The 26,716-nt window shown below is 43.8% G+C and overlaps 1 protein-coding gene across 4 annotated transcripts in view; it reads right to left on the reverse strand.

The window, feature by feature from the left end:
• ARFGEF3 (ARFGEF family member 3) overlaps positions 1–26,716 on the reverse strand; it is a 178,936-nt gene that overhangs the window by 33,368 nt on the left and 118,852 nt on the right. For all 4 annotated transcript variants that reach the window (XM_059177442.1, XM_059177441.1, XM_059177440.1 and 1 more), the window contains 11 exons: positions 21,906–22,072; positions 20,731–20,896; positions 17,185–17,292; positions 16,608–16,823; positions 16,337–16,447; positions 14,789–14,939; positions 13,176–13,496; positions 10,896–11,029; positions 8,939–9,084; positions 6,960–7,139; positions 164–308 (listed from right to left, as the gene is read on the reverse strand). In XM_059177442.1, the coding sequence (XP_059033425.1) occupies positions 164–308; positions 6,960–7,139; positions 8,939–9,084; positions 10,896–11,029; positions 13,176–13,496; positions 14,789–14,939; positions 16,337–16,447; positions 16,608–16,823; positions 17,185–17,292; positions 20,731–20,896; positions 21,906–22,072 (1,845 nt within the window). The remainder of the gene's footprint in view (positions 1–163; positions 309–6,959; positions 7,140–8,938; positions 9,085–10,895; positions 11,030–13,175; positions 13,497–14,788; positions 14,940–16,336; positions 16,448–16,607; positions 16,824–17,184; positions 17,293–20,730; positions 20,897–21,905; positions 22,073–26,716) is intronic.

Consider the following 26,716-nt stretch of genomic DNA (forward strand, 5'->3'; position numbering starts at 1 on the left):
AAAAAAATAAATAACATCCAAGTCAGAGAGGAAAGAGTAAAATTGACTGTAGATCACATGATCAATTTTGTTTAGAAAATCCTAAAGATGCCACCCAAAACTTTATAACTGATAACTGCATTCATTAAAGATTTAGGATACAAAATCAAACACACGTTCTTACCCATGGAGTAATCACCGACCAGATACTCCTTCACCTCAGACTTGTTTCCACTGTGCACAGTTTCCAGGGCACTGAACAGGGGCCTCCATCCCGACTGGATTTGTGTGGAACACACCTCAACTAGCTCACCAATGGATGTCACAACCTGGCAGAGGCAAAGGGGGTGGCACTAAAAATCTTTCCCTTAAAAGCAGGACGAAAATTTCTGGGAAGGGGGATATACTTCTCCGCTTCCTATTTCTGGGTTAATTTCAGTGAAAAAAGAAAAACCAGAATTCATCCAAACCCACTCAAAAATCTCCTTAAATGAGCCGCCATATTGCATTAATTTGCATTTGCTAAAGACTAGTGTTGAGCAACTTTTCACATGCTTATTTGCCATCTGCAAATGTTTTGCTGTTTTTTTAAAAAAAACTTTTTGTCTTCTCATTATTGTCTTTTCTCAAAGAAAAATTGATCTATTTTTAGAGAGTGAATGTGCATGTAGATGGGGAGGGACAGGAGAGGGGGAGAATCTCAAACTCCACGCTGAGCGTAGAGTCCAACATGGGTTCAGTCTCCTGACCCCAAGATCATGACCTGAGCCGAAACCAAGAGTTGGGCGCTTAACTGCCTGTGCCACCCAGATACCCCTCATCACTGTCTTTTTTTAGTGAGTTTTTAGAGCTGTTTACATATCTAGATTCAAATCTTTCCTCTGATACGTGATTTACTTTTTTTTTTTTTTTTTTTACTGCTTTGACTTTGTCTTTTTATTTTTTTAATGGTGTCTTTTAAAGAACAAGTTTTTAATTTTGACAAAGCCTAATTCATCAACTCTTTTTTTGGATCTTGTTGGTGTCATTCCTAAGAAATCTTTGCCTAACCCAAGGGCCCAAAGATTGTTTCTAGTAATATTTGCCATACTGGTGTTCATTTGGCTGGAGGTTAATATGGCTACCCTGGCCGTTTGATGGTTATTGTTTGCATGGTATATAATTTTCACCTCTTCTACTCTCAATCTTTGTGCCTTTGAATGTAAAATCTGTCTCTTGTAGACTGTGTATTATAATATCTTATTGTTATATCCACCCTTACAATTCTGCCTTCTGATAGCTTGGTCATTTCATGTTTTTTAACATTTTTAGACAAGATTTTATTTATTTGACAGACAGAGATCACAAGTAGGCAGAGAGGCAGGCAGAGAGAGAGGAGGAAGCAGGCTCCCCACTGAGCAGAGAGCCCGATGCGGGGCTCGATCCCAGGACCCTGAGATCATGACCTGAGCTGAAGGCAGAGGCTTTAACCCAGGCCACCCACCACCCAGGTACTCCATTTTTTAACATTTTTATTGAGATATAAATCCCATATGATAAAGATTACCCATTTTATACTGTACAATTTGGTGTTTTTTAGCATATTTAGAGAGTTGTGCAGCCATGACTAATCTAATTTTAGAACATTTTCTTGACCTGCCTATGCCTCCAGGCCAGCATGTGCCAGTAGTCATTCCCTCCACAGAACCCTACTCTCTGCCCTAGGCAATCACTAACTTACTTTTTATCTCCTTAGATTTGCTTATTATGGACATTTTACACAAATGAAATAAAATGTGGGGTTTTTTTGGTTTGTTTGTTTGTTTTGGTGATTGGCTTTTTTCATTTAGTATAATGTTTCCAAGCTTCATTCATGCTGTAGCACAAATCAGTACTGATTTTTTTTTTTTTTATTACAGAATAGTATTTTATTGTGTGGAAATACCACATTCATCCATTTATCAGCAAATGGAATTTAGGTTGTTTCCAACATTCTGGCTGTTATGAATAATGCTTCTCTGAATGTTTGTGTCTAGATTTATATGGATATATGTTTTCATTTTTCTTCGGTATGTACCTTTTGAGGAACTCCCAGACTGTTTTCCATGGCAGCGCATTTAGTAGCATATGGAGATTCCAATTTCTCCACATCTCATCAAACCTTACTATCTTTTTTACTGAAGTCATCCTAGGTGGTCTGAAGTGATATCTCATTGTGGTTTTGATTTGCATTTCCTTAATGACTAAAGATGTGGAGCCTCTTTTCACAAATACATATTTAATACTATTAAAATGGTCTTATTTACATCTGTCATTTTACTACTTCTTTTCCACATATAATGTGTTTTTTGTTCCTCTGTTCCTCCTTTACTGCCTTCTTTTGTGTTAAATATATTTTTAGTGTATCATTTGACTTCTCTCTTTCTAATTTATTTTTTGTATTAATCTCAAGGCTGTTGTCCTAGGGATTAGAATATACATCTTCGACTTATCACAATATTCAAGTTAATAATGACTTAAATCTAGCAAAATATGGCAACTTTGTTTCTAGTAGTTTCATTTTATCCCCCTTTTTTTTGCTACAGCTATATACATCCTTATAGTTAATAAATTAAAAAATATAATGTTAGTGTCAGTGCTTATGTAAACACTGTTTTTAAAATTAAAAAATATATTTACCCACACATCCATTTCTTCTTGTGAAACTGACTTACTCTGTTGTTTTATCTCCTTTTAGTCTGAAGGAATTCCTTTAGTACTTCTTACAGGATAGGTCTATTGGCAAGAAATTCTATTATTTTTTTTTTAAATCTGAGAATTCTTTTATTTCATCTTCATTTTTGAAGCACAAGTACTCTAAATTATTCACTTTCAATGTATTATTGCTTTGTCTTCTGGCCTTCATTCTCTTTGGAAAAGTAGCGTTTAATTCTACTGTAGTAACAAACTTTCTCTCTTGCTGCTCTTGAGGTTTTCTTTTTGTCTTAGAGCAGTTTGATTATAAAGTATCTACTGTGCTTATCTTTGTGTTGATGCTAATTGGGGTTCCATTAGTTTTCTAAATTTATTTTCTGACCCTTTCCGTTTCTCATCTTTGTCTGAACCCCCATCACACATAAGCTTGACATTTTATCACAGGTCTCTAAGACTTTATTTCTGGTCAAACTATCCTCTCCAAACTTTGGAATGGAAAATTTCTATTAATCTACCTTCAAGTTCTCAGATTCTTCTGCCGTCTCAAATCTTGCTGGTAAGACCACCTAATAGATTTTTCGTTTCAGTCATTGCCTTTTCAACTCTAGAATTTGCATTTTTTTCATAGTTCCATTTCTCTAATTAGACTGTTTTTGGTCATTGCCATCATATTTTCCTTTAATTCTTTGATAGTATTTATAGTAGCTGCTCTAAAGCCTGGCTCTCAACTCCAACACCGGGGCTCATTCAAAGTCACTTTCTATTTTTTGCCTCCCTCCCAATAGGTATCCTTCTCTCTTGTCTCTTCTTTCCCTTCCCTTCCCTTTTCCTTTCGTCCTTCCTTTCTCTCTCTCTCTCCTTCCTCTCTCCCTCCCTTCCTTCCTTCCTCTCCTTTCCCCTTTCCTTTCCTTCCTCCCCTCTTCCTTTCCTGTTTCTTTGCTGAAAAGTCAACATTTTGTATAACATATTGTGGTAATGCTGAATTCTGATTAATTTTTGAGTTGTTGTTGTTGTTGTTGTTTTTCCTAAATAAGGGGTTGGATTTATACTGTGAAATCTGTCTCTTCCCATGTGTGAGAGCCAGTGTGTCTGGGTCAGTTTCTTTGTTTTTAGGTCTTAGATTTACTATTTAACAATCCTCCCCATGTCTGAATAGGTTAGGGGTCAGCTGATGATTTGGGCAGAAATTGTGCTCAGACAACTTGAGCCTTTAAGGCTTCCGTCCTCCTCAACCAATCCACATGTGTAGGTTGGGGGAAATATTCTAAGTTTAGCCAGGTCTTGTTTTTTACTTTCTGATGGGATTTGTATGGTCTATACTGCATATGCATAAGTTTCATTCAGCCAGAGATGCATGAGGAATCGATCTAGTCTTTCTGTAAGTCTCTGGTTTCCAGGGATTCATGTTAAATTTCTTATTCAATCACTGCTCACTGTAACCTTAGGCTAGCCAAATTGCAATTTCCCCTGTTCACTACTACTACTACTTCTTCTTTTTTAAAGATTTTATTTATTTATTTGAGAGAGCAAGGGAGAGATAGAGAGCGAGCACAAGCAGGGGGAGTGACAGAAAGAGAAGGAGAAGCAGGTTCCCTGCTGAGAGAGCCTGATTCGGGGCTGGATCCCAGGACCCTGGGATCATGACCTGAGCCAAAGGCTTGAGTGACTGAGCCACCCAGGCATCCCTCTAAGTCTTCTTTAAACTAAGTCTGTCCCTTATAGTGGAAAAGCTGCTGATTTTCTAAGTTAGCTTCACACTAGTCAAACTACTATACTAGCCAATAGCTTGAGAGTGAGGATGATGGGGACAGTGTTTGGCAAGAGGTCACGAACTTCCATTGTTCTTAAGCAAAGTTCTGGCAAGAAGGATTTCTAAGTATAAATGCTACTCAATTTGTTGTCTGCCATTGGTCAATTTCCAGAAACCTGAAACCATTGATTTTTACAATTTTGTCTTGTTTTATACTTGAATTTTGTGAGGTGGCTTCATTAGCTTTTTCATGCTGCCATAGCCTAAATCCTTCTAGTTCTAAATCTTTCTTTTCTTTTCTTTAAGATTTTATTTATTTATTTGAAAGGGAGAGAGACAGAGAATGAGAGAGAGAGCATGAGAGGAGAGAGGTCAGTGGGAGAAGAAGACTCTCTGTTGAGCAGGGAGCCTGATATGGGACTCGATCCCGGGACTCCAGGATCATGACCTGAGCCGAAGGCAGTTGCTTAACTGACTGAGCCACCCAGGCGCACCCAGTTCTAAATCTTTCTGAATACAGTGAAGCATAGTTATTTTAAAATCTGTCTCTGAGGACTCTGGATCCCTGGCTAAGCATGTGATTATGTGTGTGTGTGTGTCTATTTTTATTGTTTTTCTTTTTGTTGTCAGTGACGTGTTATTTCCTAATGAGCCTGATTATTTTTGACTGAATGTAGACACTACATATGCAAATCAAGAAATAATTTGAATCCTTGGGATGACATCATCTTCTGTCAAAGAGTTGTTCTGTGCTAGGGAAGAGGCCCCAGAACTTGCAAATCATCTAATCTCATGTTAGGGACTGGGATTATTTAAAGTTGGGGATTATTTCCTGGTATGATTAGTCTATTTAAGTTTCACTCTTCTTCCTAATATGTCCCTTTCTCTTCATGGTTCTGTCCCAGGATGTCCATAAGTTACCAGACTTGGAGGGCCCCAGATTCCAGTTTTGGTTAGTTTCTCAATCCTGCAACCTCCTTTTCTGAAATTAGTGGGTTCCCTTTTCAGGAAATATCACCTCCAACACCAGGCACAGACTCTGGGTATTCTTCTTCTTCCAGACATTGGCCTCAGTTATTCACTGCCTTATGTTCCAATATCTAACAATGATTAAAAAAATTTTTTTTAATCCAACTTTTCCTGGTTGTTCCCTGTGGAAAGTTGATCTGACCTACTTAATTCATTATGATGGAAATCCTCCAACTTAGTCTTTAGGCATGAACTCACTTTTCTTACTCACTTTTCATTAACTCACTTTTGCTTTCTTTTGTTTCATTAAACTTACTTGATATTCCTATTTAATATTTCGCAGGAAGGATACCACATTTGAATTCTTTTCAGTCCTGACTGTACCATCTGTTATTCCAGCAGCTTGCTCTAAGTATTGCCTTATTTCCCTGTGCGTTTGTAATATTTTGGAAATACTGTGAACTCATATATCTGGGAACTTTATTTGTGGGATTCTTTTATGGCCCAGGTTGAAATGAGTTCCTCTGTGGGAATTTCTGTTGCTTTTGTATCATGCCTGTATGAAGTTTTTCAGTGTAATTTACACTACAAAGGTGGTGTAATTTCATACACTGACCTGCTAGAACGGATAGCTTATAAATTTAAATCCTATAGAGTTTTTTTTTTCCTTGTTTTTTTTTTTTTTTTTTAAAGATTTTATTTATTTATTTGACAGAGAGAAATCACAAGTAGGCAGAGAGGCAGACAGAGAGAGAGAGAGGAGGAAGCAGGCTCCCTGCTGAGCAGAGAGCCCGATGCGGGACTCGATCCCAGGACCCTGAGATCATGACCTGAGCCGAAGGCAGCGGCTTAACCACTGAGCCACCCAGGCGCCCATCCTTGTTTGTTTTTTAGTCTCTATGAAGAGCCAATGTTAGAGAAAGGCTGCTACTATCCACAGGAGGGTGGTATTGGGTTCATTTTGAACTCAACTTTGCCCTGAATGAACACCAGTCTTACACAGTTTGCCCTGAGACTGATCTCCCATTCCTGTAAGCCTCAAGGATGTGCTAAGTAGACTTCTGCTTCACCCAATGGCAAATTCCCTCATGGCAAAAGTAGGCTTAGGACTCTACTTAGTGCTCTGGCTTCCCATGGTTACTTAGTTTTGGACACATTAGTATTCTTGCCTTTCTTGCGAGCAAGAGTCAGTGCATTTACAAGGAATTTTTAAACCTTTATTCGACCTTTTTGGTAGGTTTCAGAGGCAGAGGATCTGTCTGTGTTCCTAGCCTACCATTATGACATGAAGTAAACAGTTAGTTTCCTTACTGTCTATCTCCTGGCAGAGGGTATTGTAGTGATGAAGAGTATAGGTTAGGTATATTGAAGTATGCACTGGTACAGCTAGATTGCCTAGGTTCAAACCCCAGTTCCACTAATCATGAACCATGTATCATCAGCTAAATTGCTTAGCCCCCCTGTTACGGATTCCACAAAGGATTACTGGAAAGATGAAACATGCAAAGACCATAGAGGAGGGCTGGCCAGGGCACTCAGGAGGGGCCGGCTCTGTTGCTGGTGATGCTGACTTCCACACGCCACTGACCTGGTCTTGGACATCCTCATCACACAACTCCAGCTGCATGATACGCTCAAAAGGTCGGAAAAGTGCTTCATTAAAGTGAAAATGAGGTGGCTCATTCCAGTCAGTGAGAACCTCCGTCAGTATATCATGGATGAAGGAAACAGCCTTCTGAGACACATGCCTTTCCTTATGGCAGGCGGCCTGCAAAATCCAAAGGAGAGTAGAACACCATCAGGACTTCACGGAAGTAAGGAATTGGTCTCTTAAACTCCTAACCCACTTCGTTGTGGGGAGGTAGAAGCAGCAATTCTGTTGACGTAAAAATAAATAAATAAATGAAAGTAAAAATAACTCCAAGGACTAAGTATAGATGAACAGCACACTAAAGTTAAATCTTTAATAATTTAACTAAAGATCACACGCAACTCTAGTTTCACTTTAATATTTTTGGAAAAATGAGACTTTCTAGTAATTTCCTTTTCATTTGCCTTCTTGTAACATGACAGTTTTCTTGGGTGGTAAAGAACACATGGACTATAAATACACTGGAACCTAGTCTGGGAACTGCCTATGGTCTCATTCTAGCCATGTTCTGAATATGATCAGAGGTGTCACCTGTCCCTCAAGGAAGAGGGCCAGTTGCCCCCAGGATGGTCAGACTTGCTCACATCTTTGTATGCATGCCCTTGTGGAGCCCTCTCTGTCACTGACCTTGGGCTTGGATGTGTGATCTGCTTTGCACAAAGGAAAATACCAAACATTGTATCAGTAGAGAACTGGAAAGTAGCTCTGACTTGGGGTTTGCCTTCTCACTTTTCTTGGGAATCCTAAGAATACCATGTGAATGAGCCAGGGCTAGTCTGCTGAAGGGAGAGACATCATGAGGAGAGGCTCCAATGTCCAGCCCTCCTAGTCAAGGCTGTCATGAACCAGCTGATGACAGGTGCACAAGTGAGGCAAGAAGAGCTCAGCCAAGCCTAGCTCAAGCCAGCTCAGATACCTGACCCACAGTATCAGGAGCTAAATAAATGGTTGTTGTTTTATGTGGCCAGATTTTGCAGATGGTTGGTTGTAGTTTAACAGATAAATCATAAACCCTGTTTTTCCATGACTAAGTTGTGATTTTCTACCCATTTTCTTTACTAGTATGTTCTCAGTTTAGTGAATTAAGTTCCACAAAACATTTTATTTGATGATGTAACTCTGCCAGATTAACACTGAAGAACTAATAAGAATTGTTATTACTGAAAAAGGAGGCAATAATTTTCCCACCAATTGAGAAGGAGCCAGTCGTTATGTACTGAAATGCTTAGTTCATAGGATATAATTTAATGCATGCACTACTTTGTATGAGAGTGAGAGTGAAAGGGGTCCTAACATTAATTTTGTTGGGAAAACTAGGGCATATGGTTCACCTACTTACAGGGTACTTCCCAGAGTACATTTAGCTCTCAGAAAAGAGAGACTGGCAGAACAAGAGACATTGTTATTATCATGTATAAAAGTGAAACTCCTGGGGTGCCAAGCCTCTGCCTTGGGCTCAGATCATGATCTCAGGATCCTGGGATCAGGCCCGCATCAGGCTTCCTGCTCAGCAGGGAGCCTGCTTCCTCCTCTCTCTCTGCCTGTCTCTCTGCCTACTTGTGATCTCTGTCTGTCAAATAAATAAATAAAATCTTAAAAAAAAAAAAAAAAGAAATTAAAAGATAAAAGTGAAATTCCAGCCTCAGGCTGAAAGTAATTCATAAGGATCGGAAAGCCAGCTGTGGGAGGTACTTCCCCAAGTCATGTGACTATAAAGAAAGATAGGGGCAAAACCAGGATGGGACTGCCCTTTGGGGTGATTCTCTAGATGCCCAGATGTCCTATAGAGAACTGTGACGTTTTCGCCGGGTTGGGGGAGGGGTAGGTTGGGAACCTTAGCCTTGCTCTGAGGCCATGATGCTCTTCAGCCCTCCCTGCATGGAAAGCCCTGTGCGGGCTCGGCTGCAGGGGCTCACCTCCACCAGGTGTGGGGCCACGAGGCTCCAACAGCGCATCACATGGAGCAGTGGCCGCGACTTGCTCCGCACGATCCTCAGCATGGCGTCTCCGAGCCGGAAGAGGTGGAGGGCACTCTTCCGGTCTTGGGTCGATTTAACTTCTCCTAGAAGGCAGCAAGACCATAAAAGCCATAAAGCCCAAACAAAGAGGTAGTTCGGTCTGTTCTTAAGCACAGAGAGGATGAAAATCAAAGGGGATGAAAAATACTCAGGGTGGTAGGATTAGTCAATGCGGGCCAACTGAGGGAGGAGAAGACCCAGGGTTCAAGAGGGATGAGGGGCTTCACTCAGCACCTCTCCTATGGGCCGCCATATTCCCAGGGCCTGCCGGGACAAGTGTGAGCACTGTTTGTGGAGAAGAGGGAATGGCCTGGTGGTTAAGTAGGACGGGTGGGGACCAGGACTTTCTCTCTCTAAGCTACATTTCGTGTAAAAGTGGGGCTAACAGCACTTACCTCTTCAAGTTACTTGAAGGATTAAATATGGAGATCCTCACAAAGTGCCTATCACAGGGCTGGGCACATACTAAACACACCCTGCTGTTAGGCATTAGCATTACTGCCGTCACTGTGTCATCAGTGCTTACCAAGCAGGTCAGGCCCCTTTCTACTCAAGGACATGCTTGTTGAACCTGCTCTGTCTTGCTTCAGTGTAATCCTTACCTCCTCTGATCTTTTGCTACTGCTCTGCCCTGTCACCTTGGTCTTCTCCCTTTTCATCATTTTCTTCTTCTTCATGTCCTACTGCTGCTCCTATATTGCCTACAAAATGCTGATCATTATCTTGCTCTTGCAACCAGATTGCTTCTTTCTAATTAATCTTGCCATAGCAGATAAACTTCATAATGACAGTAATATTATTACCAACTCACCTAAGAGAGTGTAGCTGGTAAAAGATGGGCGCAGCATTTTAACTCCTATCTGATTCATCCCAAAGCAAATGCCCCCTCCTCACAGCTGCCTCTTTTTAGCCCTGCTCCTTGTTTTTTGGTAAGCTGAGAGCTTGCTGATTTTTCAACCCCAAACACTTTGAAGGTGGCTCCCAAGTCCAGGGCTGCTCTGGAAGTTCGAGGGGTCTGGGAAGTTGGCGTTACAGAGCTAAGGTTTTAAAGTCTATTAAAAACTAGCAGGGGAACGACTGTGCTTCTCAAATCAGAATCTGCAGTAAGGGTCAAAAGGTCAAATGCATGCACTTAGAACTTCAGATCCCTAAAGATGGGACCTCAAGAGGCTGTATGATCCAACTTGCCGGTACAGTGTGTCCCCAGCATGTAGTTCTGTGCCCCTGACCAGACCCATCGGGACAGAGGCTCACTGTTTCGGCATGACAACCTTGGCTACTGATGGACCATTGCATCTGTGAGCAGCCTACCACCAGTTTAGGACCCTGGGGCAGCTCATTACAACTGTGCTCCCTTCAGGGTCCTCATCAGTGAAGACAGTGACATTGACCTATCGTTAGGGATGTGCCTCAACAGCAGTTTTTCTAAGCGTAGCAGGCAGCTTCTCCCCTCCTTCCACTCTTCTCTCCCACCAGCCTCTTGTGGAATCAGGAGCTGCTTCTGCAAGCAGCTGAACTGAATGAAACAAGAGACATGGCTTGTGATATGGGGAAGGGGGTCCCACCCTCATGGGAACTACCTGCACCCTGAGTAGCCACATAATTTTCTCTATCTCAAGCACAAAACTTTGCAGAACCACCCGGCACAGCTCCAGTGGGAAGAGGGGCAGCACTGGCCGCAGCAGCATTTCCCCCAGCATGCCTGAAAACTGATGACAAATCTGCCCTAGACCTTAGCCAGGGTGACCATGTGTGATGAGAATGGGAATTCAAGTCTTCAGGTGGGCCGCTGCTTTCAGAGATCCGGGCTGCTTCCTGCTGATCTCATGGCATAGTTCTTCTGGGAAGGAATTACCTGGCATGGCTAGAGAGTAATCCACCGTATCTGTAACAGAATGGAAGAGCTGGGACTGGGATGCTTTCTTCAGCTGGTAGAGGAACCCCCCCAAAGCCATCAGGTTCAATTTGTCCGTAGCATCTTCGAAGAGCCTGGAGGAAAAAAACAGATTTTTTACTTGGGAACAATTCCACCAAGTCTTTGCGGTAGAATGATGATGGTAATTTTGTTAACTGTGAGTAATGAAAATGTGTAAAACTGTAAAGAAATGTGCGTTATGTTTCTCTACCTATTATTACTGTGTATAAGTCTGCTCGAACTAGGAGACTTTCATATAAAGGGCACAGACCATTAAAAAAAAATCTTTGTTTTCGCATGGCGCAGCTCAGCCATGCTGGGCACTCATGAAACATTTGGCAAGAAGCTGAAACTTGGCAAAAGCATCACCCCCTGAAACTGAGTAACTGGGAATGGAATCCTTAAAATTAGCTTTAGCTTCATAAACTATGTGATAGAAAAACCCATTAAGTCAATCAAGTCTTTTGCTGGGCTACGACTGATGAGTCTAATGCTGGGTTTGGTCTTCAGAAGGATACACAACCAAAGTACACCCAAACCTGTAAGCCCCCTGGGGGTGGGCCTAGTTTAATTATTGCCTCTGACTCATACACCCAGTGCCCTGCACGCAGTGGGAGCCCAAGTAGCTACTAAAAGAACAAATATTCCCTAACATAATGAACCTCGCAGGTTCCTTCTGTGTTCTACTCTGCTGGGCGCAGACACTTCTAGCGGAAGGAGGAGGGGAACACAGGTAGCAGGGCTTGGAGAAGGAGCTGAGGCTCGCTGGAATTCAGAAGGCTGGCATCCGATGTGGGTTTCTATGGCCGGCCTTTCACTGCTCTTCAGTCATCTGCTGCTTGCCCACCAAATCTGTGCTTACATCAGAAGGGCAAGCAGCCCCGTGGGCTGTCACATGCTAAGCAAGGGAGAGGGTCTCCAACAGGAATTGAATAGAGTCCCGTTTGAAGAGGTTATATGAGATGTACAGATTTTAAGATGGGAATTAGTAGGTTAAGCATTCACAAATGATGGAAACAAAGACTTTTTCCTTGCTATTTTTGTAAATCCAATTTTAATGTCATTTAGTGTCTGCGTCCTATTAACCATTTCTTCTCTCTCGTTGCTAGTAAAAGAACAGCAATGAATTTTATGCCCCGCTGGATGCTTGCATACTACTGTCCAGATGCCAGCACACTTTCCCAGCCACCTTGTTGGATAAGCCGGGAGAAGAGAACACTGCATGGAGTCTCAGCATAACTCTTTATGCAGACATGACCTTGTAGTTGATTAGTGTCAAAGCGAGGAAAGAACTCAGGTGTTCTGAGCCCCTGTGAGTGCTGTTTTGCTTTCCCACTCCCCAGCCTTGGGCTCCCTGTATAAACTTCACTGCCCTGGGGCTGGGGGCACAATGACCCAGTGTGGACAGTGCAATGTGGTGGGATGACATGTGATATGACGACCAGCAGCAGGTTCAACATCAGGAGGTGTTGCCACTTGGGGCTGGAGTTATTGGGTTTTTCCTCTCAACTTCAATATGGTTAAAGAATATATCACCCCCTTAGGTGTGGGACTATAGATAATAACTATCATAAGAATAATGGGTTTTTGGTGGCACCTGGGTGGCTCAGTCAGTTAAGCATCTGAAGCATCTGCTTTCAGCTCGGGTCATGAGCCCAGCATCCTGGGATCCAGCCCTGAGTCAGCTGCCTTGCTCGGCACGGAGCCTGCTTCTCCCTCTCCCTCTGCCTGCCTGCCTCCCTCTCCCCCCCCGCTTCTGTTTTCTCTCTCTGTCAAATAAATAAATAAATAAAATCTTTAAAAAAATGGATTTTTATGATTTATCAAGTTCTGTCTTAAGTGCTTCAAGTGTAGTAATTAATTTAACCTTATGACCTCCCTGAGAGAGGCTGACTTTATGGCCTTATTTGACGTGAGGCAATCGGGGCCCTGGGGGGGCGAACCGGCCCAAGATCACAGAGTAAATGCAGGGCACTAGCCCCAGGGAACCCGCCTCTGGGTCTCCACTCTTAGTCCACAGACAGTGGTTCATTTTAATTGTGGGGCCTGGTGGGAGACAGAGGTATGTTTGAAAAAAATGAAAAAAGAGGCTTAAATGACTGGCCAACACATCTAGTTGTCCTGGGCGTGATTTGAGAGGAGAGACATGGGTGTGGCGTTGCCCACTGGTGCTCTGCAGGGAGCACTCTCTGAGGTACGAAGACCCCGGGGTGCTCTTACCTGTCTGCCTGGGTGGACAGCGTGAGCACGGCCTTGGCGGCACTGCTCCCGGTCATGAGGCTGCCCCCGCGGAAGTCAGAGGCCCGGCCTCGGCTGCCTTCCCTGACCAGCTCTTGGATGGAGAGCGGCTGGATGACGGGGGCCACGCTCAGGGAGCTCTCTGGCTCTAGGCTCTGCTCCGGGGCCGAGCCCTCACACTCTGGGTCCCCGAGAAGTCCGGAGCCCCCTGACGCCTTCTGGGGCTGGCTGATGGTCAGAGGGGGCTGAGAGGTGCCGTCGCTGAAATGGGTGTGCTCCAGCGTGCCCACGTACTCACAGACCCTAGACAGAGGCGCAGACAGACAGATGTTAGGCCGTGTAGCTCAGCAGGCCAGCTCTGTAAATCCCACAGTGAAAGAAAGAAACCCCACCCAGCTTTGCAGACCCCCTGTCCCCAATTTCCTTTCTTTTCTTGTCAGAGCAACCTCTCCCTCTCCCCCCTCACTATCCATATTATTTTTCTTTTTTGAGTTGGACTAGATGACTTGGAAGTGGGGTAAGGGTTCCTCAGACTGCCTTCCATGCTGGGAGGAAAGGTGCGTAACAGAAGCCCTGTTCGTCCAGTTCCATCCCGTCCGGCTTACTGGCTTATTTGGACTTGGGCTGCCTGAGGGAGTTTTCCCAGGAGGCCCTCTCCGCTTCTCTCTAGTGCTCTGATGAGGACTTGGGAAGTCCTTCTATAGGATCCCAGTCGGAGTGTGCATGTGCCTGGCAGGCCCACCGGCCACACCGGGCCCACTCTCAAGGGCTCTGCCCAGCCATGTCCTGACTGGCCTCAACAGCATCTAGTGCTGGTGCTGGGGTCGCGCTCTGATCGTGGCAAACCCAGAGAAGCATCACAATGTAGGGGATAGCTGCCAACTTCCAAACTTCGTGCTCAACAGACCCCGGGGCTAAGATGGTTCATAAGAGGCCCGGTGACCCAGAGAAGTCCAGTGACTGATAAAGACCATCCCAGATAACCCACTCTTGTGTTCTATGCTCAGGCAATTTTTTTATTCCCTGTAAAATGCTCTGGTGCAATTTAAGTCATTTCCTTTCTCCTGTTTTGCCTGTGAGCACAACGAAGAGCAGCAGGACGTCAGCTCCCATGCTGAAACCCATTTGCTCCAGGCTGAGTCATACTGGCTCTTTCACATGTTCCCCCCAAGAAGGGGTTTGCAACCCTTGAATGACCTGCATGCTTCTCTCTTTGAAACCCAACAGACACTTACGACTGTATTTGCTTTGAGGGCATCACACTGAACCCAGATTTGGCTGGGGCTCTGGGTGAGGTCTAGGTGCCTGTGCCCTGCCCTTGTCTGCCCCACTGCTGCTCTTCCAGAATGGAGCTCGATGCAAGGCATCAGGCGTGCACTGAGGAGGCAGTGAGGAGACAACCTGGCCCCTGCCCCCTGCCCCATGCCTGCACCATGGACACTGCTTCTCTGTCCCAGGTCAAACCCAAAGACAATGCCTGCAAGACATGCTTTTTTGTCTTAGTCTCGTGAGGACTGTGGAGAGATCATTGCTGCTTCTGCCTTACAGGTACTGTGAACTCCATAACTGATCGGGGTTGGGGGATCATCATGCACCTGAACACATGGGGCCAGCAGTCCGGGTTGTGGCTTCCCATCTCCAGGCCTACACTGAGGATGGCGTCCATGCACAGGACGTGGGCGGTGTGCAGCCAGACCCCCTGCAGCTTCCCGATCTGCTCCAGTTTCTGCTCTACCTTCAGTTTCACTGTGCCGGAAAGACATTCATTAACGTAATGGTCCAAGATAAGGCCAGAGAAGGATAAGAGAGAAGGGATAAAAAGGAGAGAATGGGCTGCCATGCAAGAGCAAAAGGGAAATAGCAGATGTTACTCGATGGCACTGGCAGCCAGCTCCTCAATAGCACATCCCTGTGGTTCAATGTGCAAGCTACCCAGCCCTCAGCCCCTCGGACGCTGGTGAGCCCAGTTTGGCAGGCTCACAAGGTGGATGGGGTTCTTTACCCAGCTAAAGCTGTTTGCACCTGAGCCCTTCCCCACCCATATGCTACACTGATAAGACAGAATTCCTGGTAATCTGTGAGTTCTCTGAGGTTTATTTAACATCACAGGTTCATGGTGATGATCATCTAAAATATATGTATACATATATATGCTCTGAGCCCATGATCATCAGATCATTTCATTTCCTGAGTTTACATTTATACTTGTGATCTTCAAATAACACTTTTTAAATTGTAGATAACTAATGAGAAAGGATGCAGAGGGTAACTTAATATGTCAATTATGCAAAATGCCAAGGCAAGGCCCAATGTCAACATCCTCCATGAATAAAGGTATCAACTCATTGGAAGATGGGCCCAATGGGATATGTGAAGGATGGTCTGGAGTATAGAAACACAGCACGCTCACTTCAGAGGAGTCAAACCATATTCCTGCTGTGAGAGGCAAACTGAGTTTTAGCCAAGTGTCTTTGTCGTATGTCTGTGATACTGATTTTATTTATTTGTATATAACTAGGACATCAATTCTGGTTTTATAATTTTTTAAGAACTTTAAATGTAAGGATTTTTATGTAATTTATGGTTGTGCATATCAAGTATATCTACTAATCGTCCACTTCATTGGCTAACCAATTTTCACAAGTTAAAAATCAACTCTTTCGGGAATTCACTAAGCTCAGGTTTTTCTCTTACAAGATCAAAGCTTTCCTGAAGCCTCTCTTAGGGATTTCCTCCATTTGATTTCCCTCTTCAGAAAACTGGCTGTTCTGCCTTTCCCTGCTAGGACCTGAGGAGTCTTCAGATGGGTACTCTGTGCAGTGCCAAAGCATGTGGCCAGATGAGGACAGAAGAACAAACAGCTCCGCCAGGCAGGCCTCTGGTGTCCTGCAGGATTCCTGTGAGCATCCATGAGCACTTTCCTAGTCAGCAAGGGCCAGGATGTCTCTTATCTACAGAGGGATCTACGGAGGCTCTCTTCAGGGTCAGCTGTGTTGAAGGGAGCCACACCTGGGACTTCGCGATCGGCGGCAAACATAGGCTGCACATGCCACAGGGATTGGGGACAGGGATCTGCTTATGTGTGCGGGTGTGTGCAGATGGCACAGAAGGCACCAGGTGGATTCTGGCGCTTCAGTGGTTACCTTGGGCTATGGCGTCACTGGGTTCTTGGACTTCCTTTTCCTCTTTTTCTTCCTGGACACAGGAGGCAGCTGCCATTTGGGCAAGGGCTGAGGCGCAGTTAGCCGCAACTCCTACAAAGACAACAAATGATTGCAGCTCACTGAGTCTCTTCTCCAACCACTTCCCAAAAGCGCCCCTCCAGAAGACTTGTTTGCCAACAGGCCATGCCCCGAGCGCTCCTCAGGGCTGCCCCTCAGGTCACGTGTCATGGGACGTCACTCCCTCTGGTACCTAGAGCACAGCTCAGCCGCGCTGCTTTCCGCAGCCCATCGAGGCTCATGCAGATGGCATCACGCTCCTTTTGGTTCTGTTCCTTGACGCCTTCAGCTCCCAGAATGAAGGCCAACCCTTTGGAGCTTCCTGCCATCCGGCCAGTCAGCGGGGTTGATAAAGTATCGATGAGGTTCTTCCAGCAGCCCACCAGAATATAGCGAGCAAATGCCACACCTGGAACGTGAAAGGGCAGAGGCATCACTTTCCAGAGGCAGAAAACAACCCAGCAGGGAGCCGCACGGGATCTCCTGACCATCCAAATAGCAAGCCTGAGTTGTGAGGCATTCTCCTACCGGAAATATAATTTAATGGCTATTGGATTGCATTTCACATTAAACATTTGTGTGTTTATAAATAATGAATGTTGCATCATCAGCAAGACATTGCAAAGTAACTTCCATCAGGCATGCTTTTTTCTGACAGGACAAGATGTTAATTCATCTACATCAGCACACAAAGCTGCCATTTAATGCTTTAACTGCTGGCAACATACGTGACGCATGCATATTCATAAACTCAAGACCCAAGTCATTACCTGCCACTGTGGAGTCATCAATTCTCCTGCCCTGGGTGAAAGGGGACTCGGTAGAAGCTGAGGCCATCAGCTGGCCCCCAATCGCACTGCTCTCTAAGCCATCGATGTCTGTCAAGGAAAAAGACAAGATTTTCCCTGATTAAGAACACTCCAGTCAAAAACAAATGGCCACCACAATATTAATTTCTTCCCAAACAAACATCCATTGGCTCTATTATGTAGCAATAAAATAATAATCTTTTATCAGAATATTAAAATTTTTGTTTAACCTCATAGTCCAGTTTTCTTTCATTGCTAGAACATTCTTGTTAGGCTGTTGTATATTTTTTACTTTAAAAAAGGAAGATAAACTCTGCTATGTCTGTTGTTGGAAAATCTATTGATTTAGAATACTTAGATGTCTGAATACTCCTTTTATCCAGAACAGTGACATTATTCCCAAATTTTATACATGCAGGTTGCCCCAACCTGGATTTCTCTTTCAGAGTTTCCTCATAAGAATAAAGAAAAGAAGAATAGTATCTCTTTGGTCAGATAATCACATAATCTGATTCCAAAATAGAGCAATCACTTGAAAATAATACCTTACAGTTTCTGAAGTGTTTTCACTTTAGATTTTTCTGTCAACTCTAAGCAAGTAAGCAGGATAGGTAGTATTTTTCCCATTTCACCAAAAAAGAAATAAATATTCAAAGTAGGTAAGATACCCAAGGCCATGGGGCCAGTAAATGAAGGAATCAGACTTAGTATTCGGATTCCCATCTGGGCCACTTTCCATGATAACACATACTCCATCCAGCTCAATACAGGAATCTTAACGCTCCTTCATTTGAATTTTTGTTAAAACACTCATTTCTGGAATTATTTCAATGAAACACTTCTTAATATATTGGCAAGAAGAAGCTGGCTTGGGACTGAGAAGCCTTAGCTCTGAATTAAGTAGCCTTGTAGCCATGGGCTAACCTGCATCCTCTGGGTCCCAAATGTCTCAGTGGAAAGGAGGGAACCACTGGAGAAGTGATGGAATTGGGGCATACGTACTTGAATGCAGCTAACATAGCTGAATAGCAGCCGGGGAGGGCATGGGAAAAGAGGGTAGCTGAAGTTTATTCCTTCAGGACTTGACCCTCACCAACAGGATGAGCCTTCTCTGCATGCTGTTTGGAAATTATTTTATTATACCTTTGATTCTTATAGTAAGTCCAAGAAGACTAGAGACTTTTGGCAACACATCTCTTTGAAAGTTGCAAAGACATCTATCTATATCTTAAAAGTTCTGACCACAAGAAAAGAAAATTGTAACTACATAAGGGGATTGACATTAACGAAACTTATCATGATGATCATTTTGCAATAACACACCACACACACACACACACACATATGATATATATCATTAAATCATGTTGTATACCCCAAACTAACATAATGTTTTATGTCAATTACGTCTCAACAAAACTGGGGTACAGAAGCAGGGAGAAACCTCAATGGCTACTGAAGTGGGAACAGGCCCGTTTCAATGACATTAATTTGACTTATAGTCAAATGGTCTTATGGCATTCACTGGAAATTGCTGTTTCTGGAAGTTATGAGGTTTCCTGTATTCTAGGTAAAGTACTGCTGAATTCAAGTAATACAAAGCCTATCTAAGCACTAATATTCCAGTACTACAGAACACCTTTCCATGACATCAGGAATAGCCTGTTTGTATAACGTTGATAATAAGACAGCTGCTGTTGCTTTTCCCTGCATGTGACAAAAAGATCAGATGGACGCTTCCAAGCTCCAGGTTAATTGCTGCTCAAATTCATTTGCCATTTCACACCTGGAATTTGCCACAAAGAATCACAGAATTTTATTTTGCAGAATTGTATGGAAAAACCCATGTTTTTATATCATCTTGTGTCTAGAACGCTCCCGTGGAGGTAGCGACTGAGCTTACAGTTCCGTGACAAAGAGGTGGCTGATACACAAGAATGTGTGACGCATGTGGCTACTGTAAATGGCCTGTTATTTCTTCATTTTTATAACTACTGAATGGCTCCCTTTGTTAAGGTTCAGGTAAGAGAGTCACAGAGATTCATTTTGGCAGAAACTGTGGTCTTTGAAAATTAAAGCTGGCATGTTTAGGATTCTTACCCAAATCCCAAGGCACCTTAAGCTCTGGGAAGTACCTTCAATCCCTATTGGAGGGATTTTACAAGGAAAGATGGAAACTGCGCACTACTTAATGGATGCCTGAATAAATGTCTCACACATTTATGAAGTCCTAGATTTCAAATGGATATGAAAGTTATCATGATTAGTCAAACACAAATTGGTCACCTGTCCAGTGATCCTGATCCCTACAGTTAGAGACCTTGCCCTTGCTTCTCCCAGTTGCATCCTAGTTCTAGAACCAAGACTCCAAACGCCAGCCAATGATAAAGGCTCTGTCTGCTGTGGACAGACCTCACTATGTGTCTTGACTCCCTGCCTGATTCCTAAAGAGCACCTCAGCCTAAATCCCTCTTTGTTGGGTTTTATCTGTCAGTGGTTTACTCTGCTACCCTTGTAAGAGCCCCCCACAAACTGGCCGCAGGTTACATAACATTGCCTTTGGACAACGGATTCTGCCTCCTCCCCTGGACTGTCCTGCCCCAGCCTGGTTGGGATCCTGCCCATGTGTCCTGCCTGGTGCAGAGCCATGCTGAGCTGGGTGTGGACACATGACATGATAGAGGCAGGGGAGGTGTCTGGCATAGGGCTGTGCTCTACATACCCGGTCGCCTGGGTCCATGAGATGAGAACTTGGATCAGAAACCAGTCTGGGAACTCAGATCAAAAAGAAGACGAGCCTGGATATAATATATGAAGCCTACTGATGACCAAGGTCTTGAGCACTCCCTGGTCTACGTGACACTGTAGCTAAGCCATGAGAAGCCATGAATGACTGCTTTCACACACACACACACACACACACACACACACACACACACTCAAAAAACAAAACCCCTGCTTCGTGACCACACTCCATAGAGCTCTCTATGCTCTCATGTAAAATTTCTAATAAACAGGATTTTACAAACTCTGGACACTGAAAACAAAGATGCTGGGTAACCTCTTGGTATTATTTCAAATTCTTGTATAGTCAGGAAGGGATCAGAAGCCAAGTTTAAGATCAAGCATTTTACATTTCTGGCAAATTCAGGAGCATTAAATGATATGGGGTTATCTATTAGCACATGGGAGTTTCCAGGAATAATTCTGGGCTCTAAGCCCAGAAAGTACTTCATATCCCTAGAGAGGCCCATCGTTTTACTCTGACAGACCCAGGTGCTAAATAGTCCTTATCTGATGGGGCACAGTGAGTTCCCCAGTGTCCCGTGTGAGAAACAGACAGAACATTCCTATGAGATGAATTCATGACACTTTCCTGGAACTGTTACCAGTTGCTGGGGAGACTCTGTGGGTGCTGTTTCGAGGCTGGCTTCTCTGAAAGGGGCTTTGGAGTGTCTGTCCCCCCTCCACACCAAGAGTCTCGGAGCTGTGAGAGGAGCCACTGACCGGTCAGCATGGTGATGAGGGGCAGGCTGTTGTCCTCCGGGCTGCCCCAGTAGCCGGCTTCTCCAAGCATGTTTCTGTCGAGCACCTGATGGTAGAGCTCCTCAATCCAGGCCTGGGAGAAAACCATCAGCACCCCACTGGTCTGGACCTGCTTCATGAACTCTTTCTATGGAGAGGATCACATGAGAAGGTGACCAGATAGGATCCCTCACAAATGAACACGTTTCCCTGCTGCCGCTTCCCTGCAGGCGTCCTCTACCTGAGTCAAGGCTTCTAGAAAAAATAAAACCTTATTGATTGGGGGCATAGTGGGGGTGTGGTTAGGGGAAGGGGAAACCAAGATGGGGAAGTTATAAACTTCATTAAGTTCCTTTCACTTACAGATCTTTTTAAGAAACCCCATAAAAGGATTAGGAACGCTGCCTCTCATCTCTCCCCTCTTTGTGGGGGAAATAGAGACGGTGCAGAAATATGAACAGAGCAGCTCCATCTCACTTCCCCAAGAGCAGCAGAGATGCAAAGTGTTCCCTGAAAAAGCCTATGCGGCTCAAGAACTACTGGATTTATACCCGTTACCCCTGAGGATTTACAGTTTATGCAGCAAACAATCGCAGCTCGATGGACGGAGGCTCACGAGCTGACATGAGGGCGGGGACGACCACTGGATGATCGCCATCATTCTCATTCAGCAGTTTGCGCGAGATGCTCTATTTCTGACCAGTGGGAAGTGTGGTTGTGGGTTACAAGTAGATCTGAGTACATTCTGGAAGACCATGAAGAGTGTTGGTAAAGCAGGCCTTGATTTTCAGAGAAGGGGACCATTCCCTGCCCATCTTCTGGTGTTTGAATGGTCCGTTCTGATCACCTGTTTCAGACTGCAGCTCACACATGTGTGTGTAACAGTGCCACTGGGGGGACATTCCCGGGCTGCTGGCAGGCAGCCACTTCTAGGCACTTAGGTCCTTGCCTCTCTGGAGCAAGGTGGGTAGCCGTGTGGCCCATCGCACTCTGCAAACCGCCCTGCATCCCCCTCAACCCGCCACAGCCCCCCACCCGCATTGCCCATGCCACGCTAGTGGGGAAGAGTGCACACCATGCCACTCCTCCCAGGACACTGGTGCTCAGCTCTCCAGCCACCTGTCCTTGGAGGGTCAGCACAGAGGCATCAGGCTCACCATCATGCTTGGCGCCAGGGTGGGCCGCTTCCGGTAGTAGTCGCCATGGGAGAGTTTCAGGTTGAGCAGCAGAGCACAGTGCGCGGCCGTGTACAGGCTGTCTGCATTCATCAGCATCTGCAGGCTGAGGCTGCCGGTCCCATCAAACCCGGGGGAGTGCATCATGCCTGTGGGACAGAGTGCAGACACCGCTGGGGCTGCAGACAAGGCACCCGGCAAGGCTGGCTTATGGAGAGCCCTGACCTAATCCTTGTGATGGGAACATGCATCCTGTAGGACACTTACAACAGCTACAGCCAGCAAGGAGCATTGTGAAGGTCCCATATATGCCCTAGCCTGCTGGGGATGGGGATGCACTCTGGAGTAAAGCAACTTGGGCAAGTTTGGATGAGCTACTCACCAGCTACTTTGGTAAAATCACTCAGACCCGCCAAGTCTCAGCCTCAACTGTATCCATCTCCTGCTGAAAGTCTCCAATGGCTTCCCATCACAATAAAATAAAACCTGGACTTCCCCTCCTCTCTGTTTCTCACGCCCCAGGGCCACCAGGACCTGTGCTGCTCCTTAGACCACACCAAGACTGGGCCTGCCTCAGGACCTTTGCATTTGTTCTTGCCATTCCCCAGAATGATCTCTCAAGATCTCTGGAGGAGGTACTCCCTTCTTTCAGGTTTCTGCTCCAGCATCAGCTTTACGGAGGCCTTCCCTTCCAGTTCCATCTCAGACAGCATCCCATGGCTCCCACCACTGCTGTGCTGTTCTTTCTTCTCACCTTGCATTATTTTCATTGCCTTGATGTCATTTATGCCACCCAGCATTGTATTAACATCTATTTATTGCCTGCTGTCACTACTATTATCTACTATTATGTAAGATCTATGAGAGGGCAGGACTTTATTAGTTTTGTTCACTACAGAGGCCCCAGTGCCTAGAAAAGTGCCTGGCATATAGAAGACCCTTAAGAAATAATTACTAGGGGGAGGGCGGTAGGGAGACAGTGGTTGGGTTATGGACATTGGGGAGGGTATGTGCTATGGTGATTGCTGTGAAGTGTGTAAACCTGTCACTTCACAGACCTTTACCCCTGGGGCTAATAATAGATTATATTTTAATAAAAAAATTAAAAAGTTTAAAAAATGTGCTAAGAATGAACGAACATGTTTGTTATGAAACTAGACGTAATAACACAGGTAAGATGCTTAGTGCAGTAACCCATTAGTACATACTTTTAAAAAGGTAATAGTGTTCCTCAATAAACAAAACAGAATTCCCATATGACCCAATAATTATGCTCTTTGGGTGTACAGTATGCCCCAAAGAATTAAAAGCAGGGATTTGAACAGATCCTTGTATGCCAATTTCACTGCAGCGTTAGTCACAACTGCTAAACTATGGAGACGATTGGACTGTCCATCAGAGAGGAGTGGATTGACAGAGTACGGTACACACGTACCACGGAGTTTGGATCCATGCTTCACCAGGGATGAACCCTGCAGACAGGCTGAGTAAAAGGAACCAGGCACAAAATGATGACTATTGTATGATCCACGCAGAGGAGGCTCAGGCAAGAAGAGCCAAATGTACAGAGACATTAGGAGTAGATGAGAAGTCACCAGGGGCTGGCGGAGAATCTTTTCTCTTTGGGATGATAAATAAAATTTCTGAAAGTCAGGATGACAGTAATACAACATGGTCGATGTAGGGAGTACCACTGAATTGCTCATGTAAAAATGGGAAAAGTAGAAATTTTTAAGTTTTATATATTTTTTATCCCAATTAAAATAAATAATGTAATATATCAAAACCACTGAACTGCGCACTCTAAATGGGTGAATTATATGGTATGTGAATTGTATCTCAGCAAATTTTATCTCAATAATGCTCTTAAATGAGGAAATAGAGTTTTAAAAATATATGTAAAGGAATAGCTGCTGGTTCTTCCCTCATTATTTTTTCTAAACATCATTTTATGCTTAAAAGTTTTTCATTTTGAAGGGCTCCATGTGTTTTATACAAATTAACTGAAAGAAACAATGAAACAACTATATGTCATAGATGGGCTTTAAAGATGGGCTTGTTTGGTCAGAGAGGATTAGTGCCTTGTTCAAACTTCAGAGAATGTGGGGGACAAACATTTCTCAGGCTGGGTTCTCTTCATCTGGTCCCTCATCAGCCTCAGTACTCCTTTTGGTCCTACATACACTCTGATGCTTGGTTTAGAAATGTGGCTGAAACAGACCATCTGAAATAATATGCATGAAAATGACACATGTCTATATGATCTTCATATGCTTAAAATTATCCTGTGATCAAAAAGGTACCTCTTTGGGACACCTGCTTCCCCCTCTCTCTTGGCCTGCCTCTGCCTACTTGTGATCTCTCTCTCTCTCTCTCAAATAAATAAATAAAATCTTTAAAACAAAGATACCTCTTCTATAAAATGCAAGAGTTTTCAACACTAACAGTCAAATATATTGGAAATATAAATTTGTAACTGGAATTGTTACTTATATCCCTGTGGATTTCTTTCCTTTTTTTTGTTTTTTTTAAAGATTTATTTATTTATTTAACAGACAGAGGTCACAAGTAGTCAGAGAGGCAGGCAGACAGAGAGAGGGAAGCAGGCTCCCCGCTGAGCAGAGAGCCCGATGCGGGGCTTGATTCTAGGACCCTGGGATCATGACCTGAGCCGAAGGCAGAGGCTTTAACTCACTGAGCCACCCAGGTGCTCCTCCCTGTGGATTTCTTAATGAATATGCTAACAAGACGACATGGGCCAGAAGAAGCTTTGAAGCTGAAAAATCTTCAAGACTTTTGTTAAATTTGAAAACGGCATAAATATCCCTTAGTGGGCATTAAGTATGTAGCTTATTCCCATAAAACCACTTTATTCAGTCAAATGTTAGGCATCTCCCCGGCTTTCCTTTAAGAACTTTGCAGCTGTTATAAGAAATATTTTGTTGAGGGCACTTTGTGATCATAGGTGGAGGTGCATATATAAAAGGAAGGTTGAGAGCAAGATTTAAAAATGTCATCCTTAGGGTACCTGGGTGACTCAGCCGGTTAGGCAGTTGACTCTTGGTTTTTGCTCAGGTCATGAACTTGGCATCCTGGGATTGGGCCTGTGTTGGCTTCACACTTAGTGGGGAGTGTGCTTGAGGATTCTCTTTCTCCCTCTCCCTTTGCCTCTATCGCCTGCACACAAGTGGTTTCTCTAAAGTAAATGAATAAATATTTTTAAAAAAATGATATCCTTGATCTGGACATGGGCAATGTGTTTCTTCCATGATGGCCTAGAGGAATACTCCATACTCTTAAGGTCCTGGTGGGGATGGTTCTAGTCTCCGGAGGAGATAAAGGACACATGATGGGTCTCCTTCTAGGGTAAATAGAAAGCAGATCTCAGCATTGTTGGTATTTAACTATCTGGGATCATAGATGAAAGGAATATTTGAATCTGTGAATTAGGAAAATGACATTTGCAAATGGCTTTGATCTCAGGCTTCAGAAATAATTTCTTTTAAAGTTTTAAAACCAACCACTATTTACCTTAGATATGGTTTGGAAAACCAAGTACATTCTCAGATGCTGAAAAGGAAGAAGGCAGCTGATGTGTCTTCTGACACAGAGACCCAAATCACTAGCAGAGGTGTGACAATGTTCCAGAAGGGCTAGTGCATATGTGGAGTTCTGAAATGATTGGTCAGGCCTGTTAGGAGCAATCTGTTGGTACCGACTTCTCTCTCTGTAAGCAGGCTAATTTCTTACAGTACAAGGATCTGGCAAACTTGAAAATAAAACAAAAGGATGTATAGTCTATCAACTTAAGGAAGACACTCATTTTTCTTGCCATACCAGATAGAGTTCACTGGTGATGTAATAATGGAAATAACAAAATAGCTAGAATGTATTAAGTGCTTTCTAATTTTTAGAACCAATCTCTTCTTATAATTTATTTCATTTTACATATAAAGCCTATATTGATTGCCTTCCTTTATTTTCCCGGTAAGGAGAGTGCCTCAGAAATATTAAGGTAATTTGCCTAAAGGTATATAGCTAGAAATTGCAAAGGTATTTTGGGCCCAAACTCCAGGCTTTTTGCACAATGCCATGCTGTACTTATTTCTAATGTTGTTAAAAGATTGTACTCTATCATGTCCCTCTCAAACAGATACTCTATTTTAAATTCATCCTCTGATTGGGTTCATTGAAGTGTTATAAATTTGGAGTGACAAACTATAGGAGATCTGACCTTTAATGCTTTCTGGCTACTTGTTTTTTTCCAGTTTTCTGTAACTAAAGTTCATTCTCTCCCTCTATAATTAAGATGTTCTTTACTGTCAGGAACAGAAGGCTGGGTCACTTGCTTGATTGCCTACCAGTAAGACTGGATACAAAATTAGCATAAGTGACCTTGAAACATCTTCTCCATGCCTTAGATAATGTGTTTTGTTTTGTTTTTCAAATAAACATTACTTACGTCACTTAAGAGGACGAATGGATAAGGAAGATGTGGTCCATATACACTATGGAGTATTATACCTCCATCAGAAAGGATGAATACCCAACTTTTGTAGCAACATGGATGGGACTGGAAGAGATTATGATGAGTGAAATAAGTCAAGCAGAGTCAATTATCATATGGTTTCACTTATTTGTGGAGCATAACAAATAGCATGGAGGACAAGGGGAGATGGAGAGGAGAAGGGAGTTGGGGGAAATTGGAAGGGGAGGTGAATCATGAGAGATTATGGACTCTAAAAAACAATCTGAGGGGTTTGAAGTGGCGGGGGGGTGGGAGGTTGGGGTAC

The sequence above is a fragment of the Mustela lutreola genome, chromosome 6 (genome assembly GCF_030435805.1).
Source record: "Mustela lutreola isolate mMusLut2 chromosome 6, mMusLut2.pri, whole genome shotgun sequence".
Lineage (NCBI taxonomy): Eukaryota > Metazoa > Chordata > Mammalia > Carnivora > Mustelidae > Mustela > Mustela lutreola.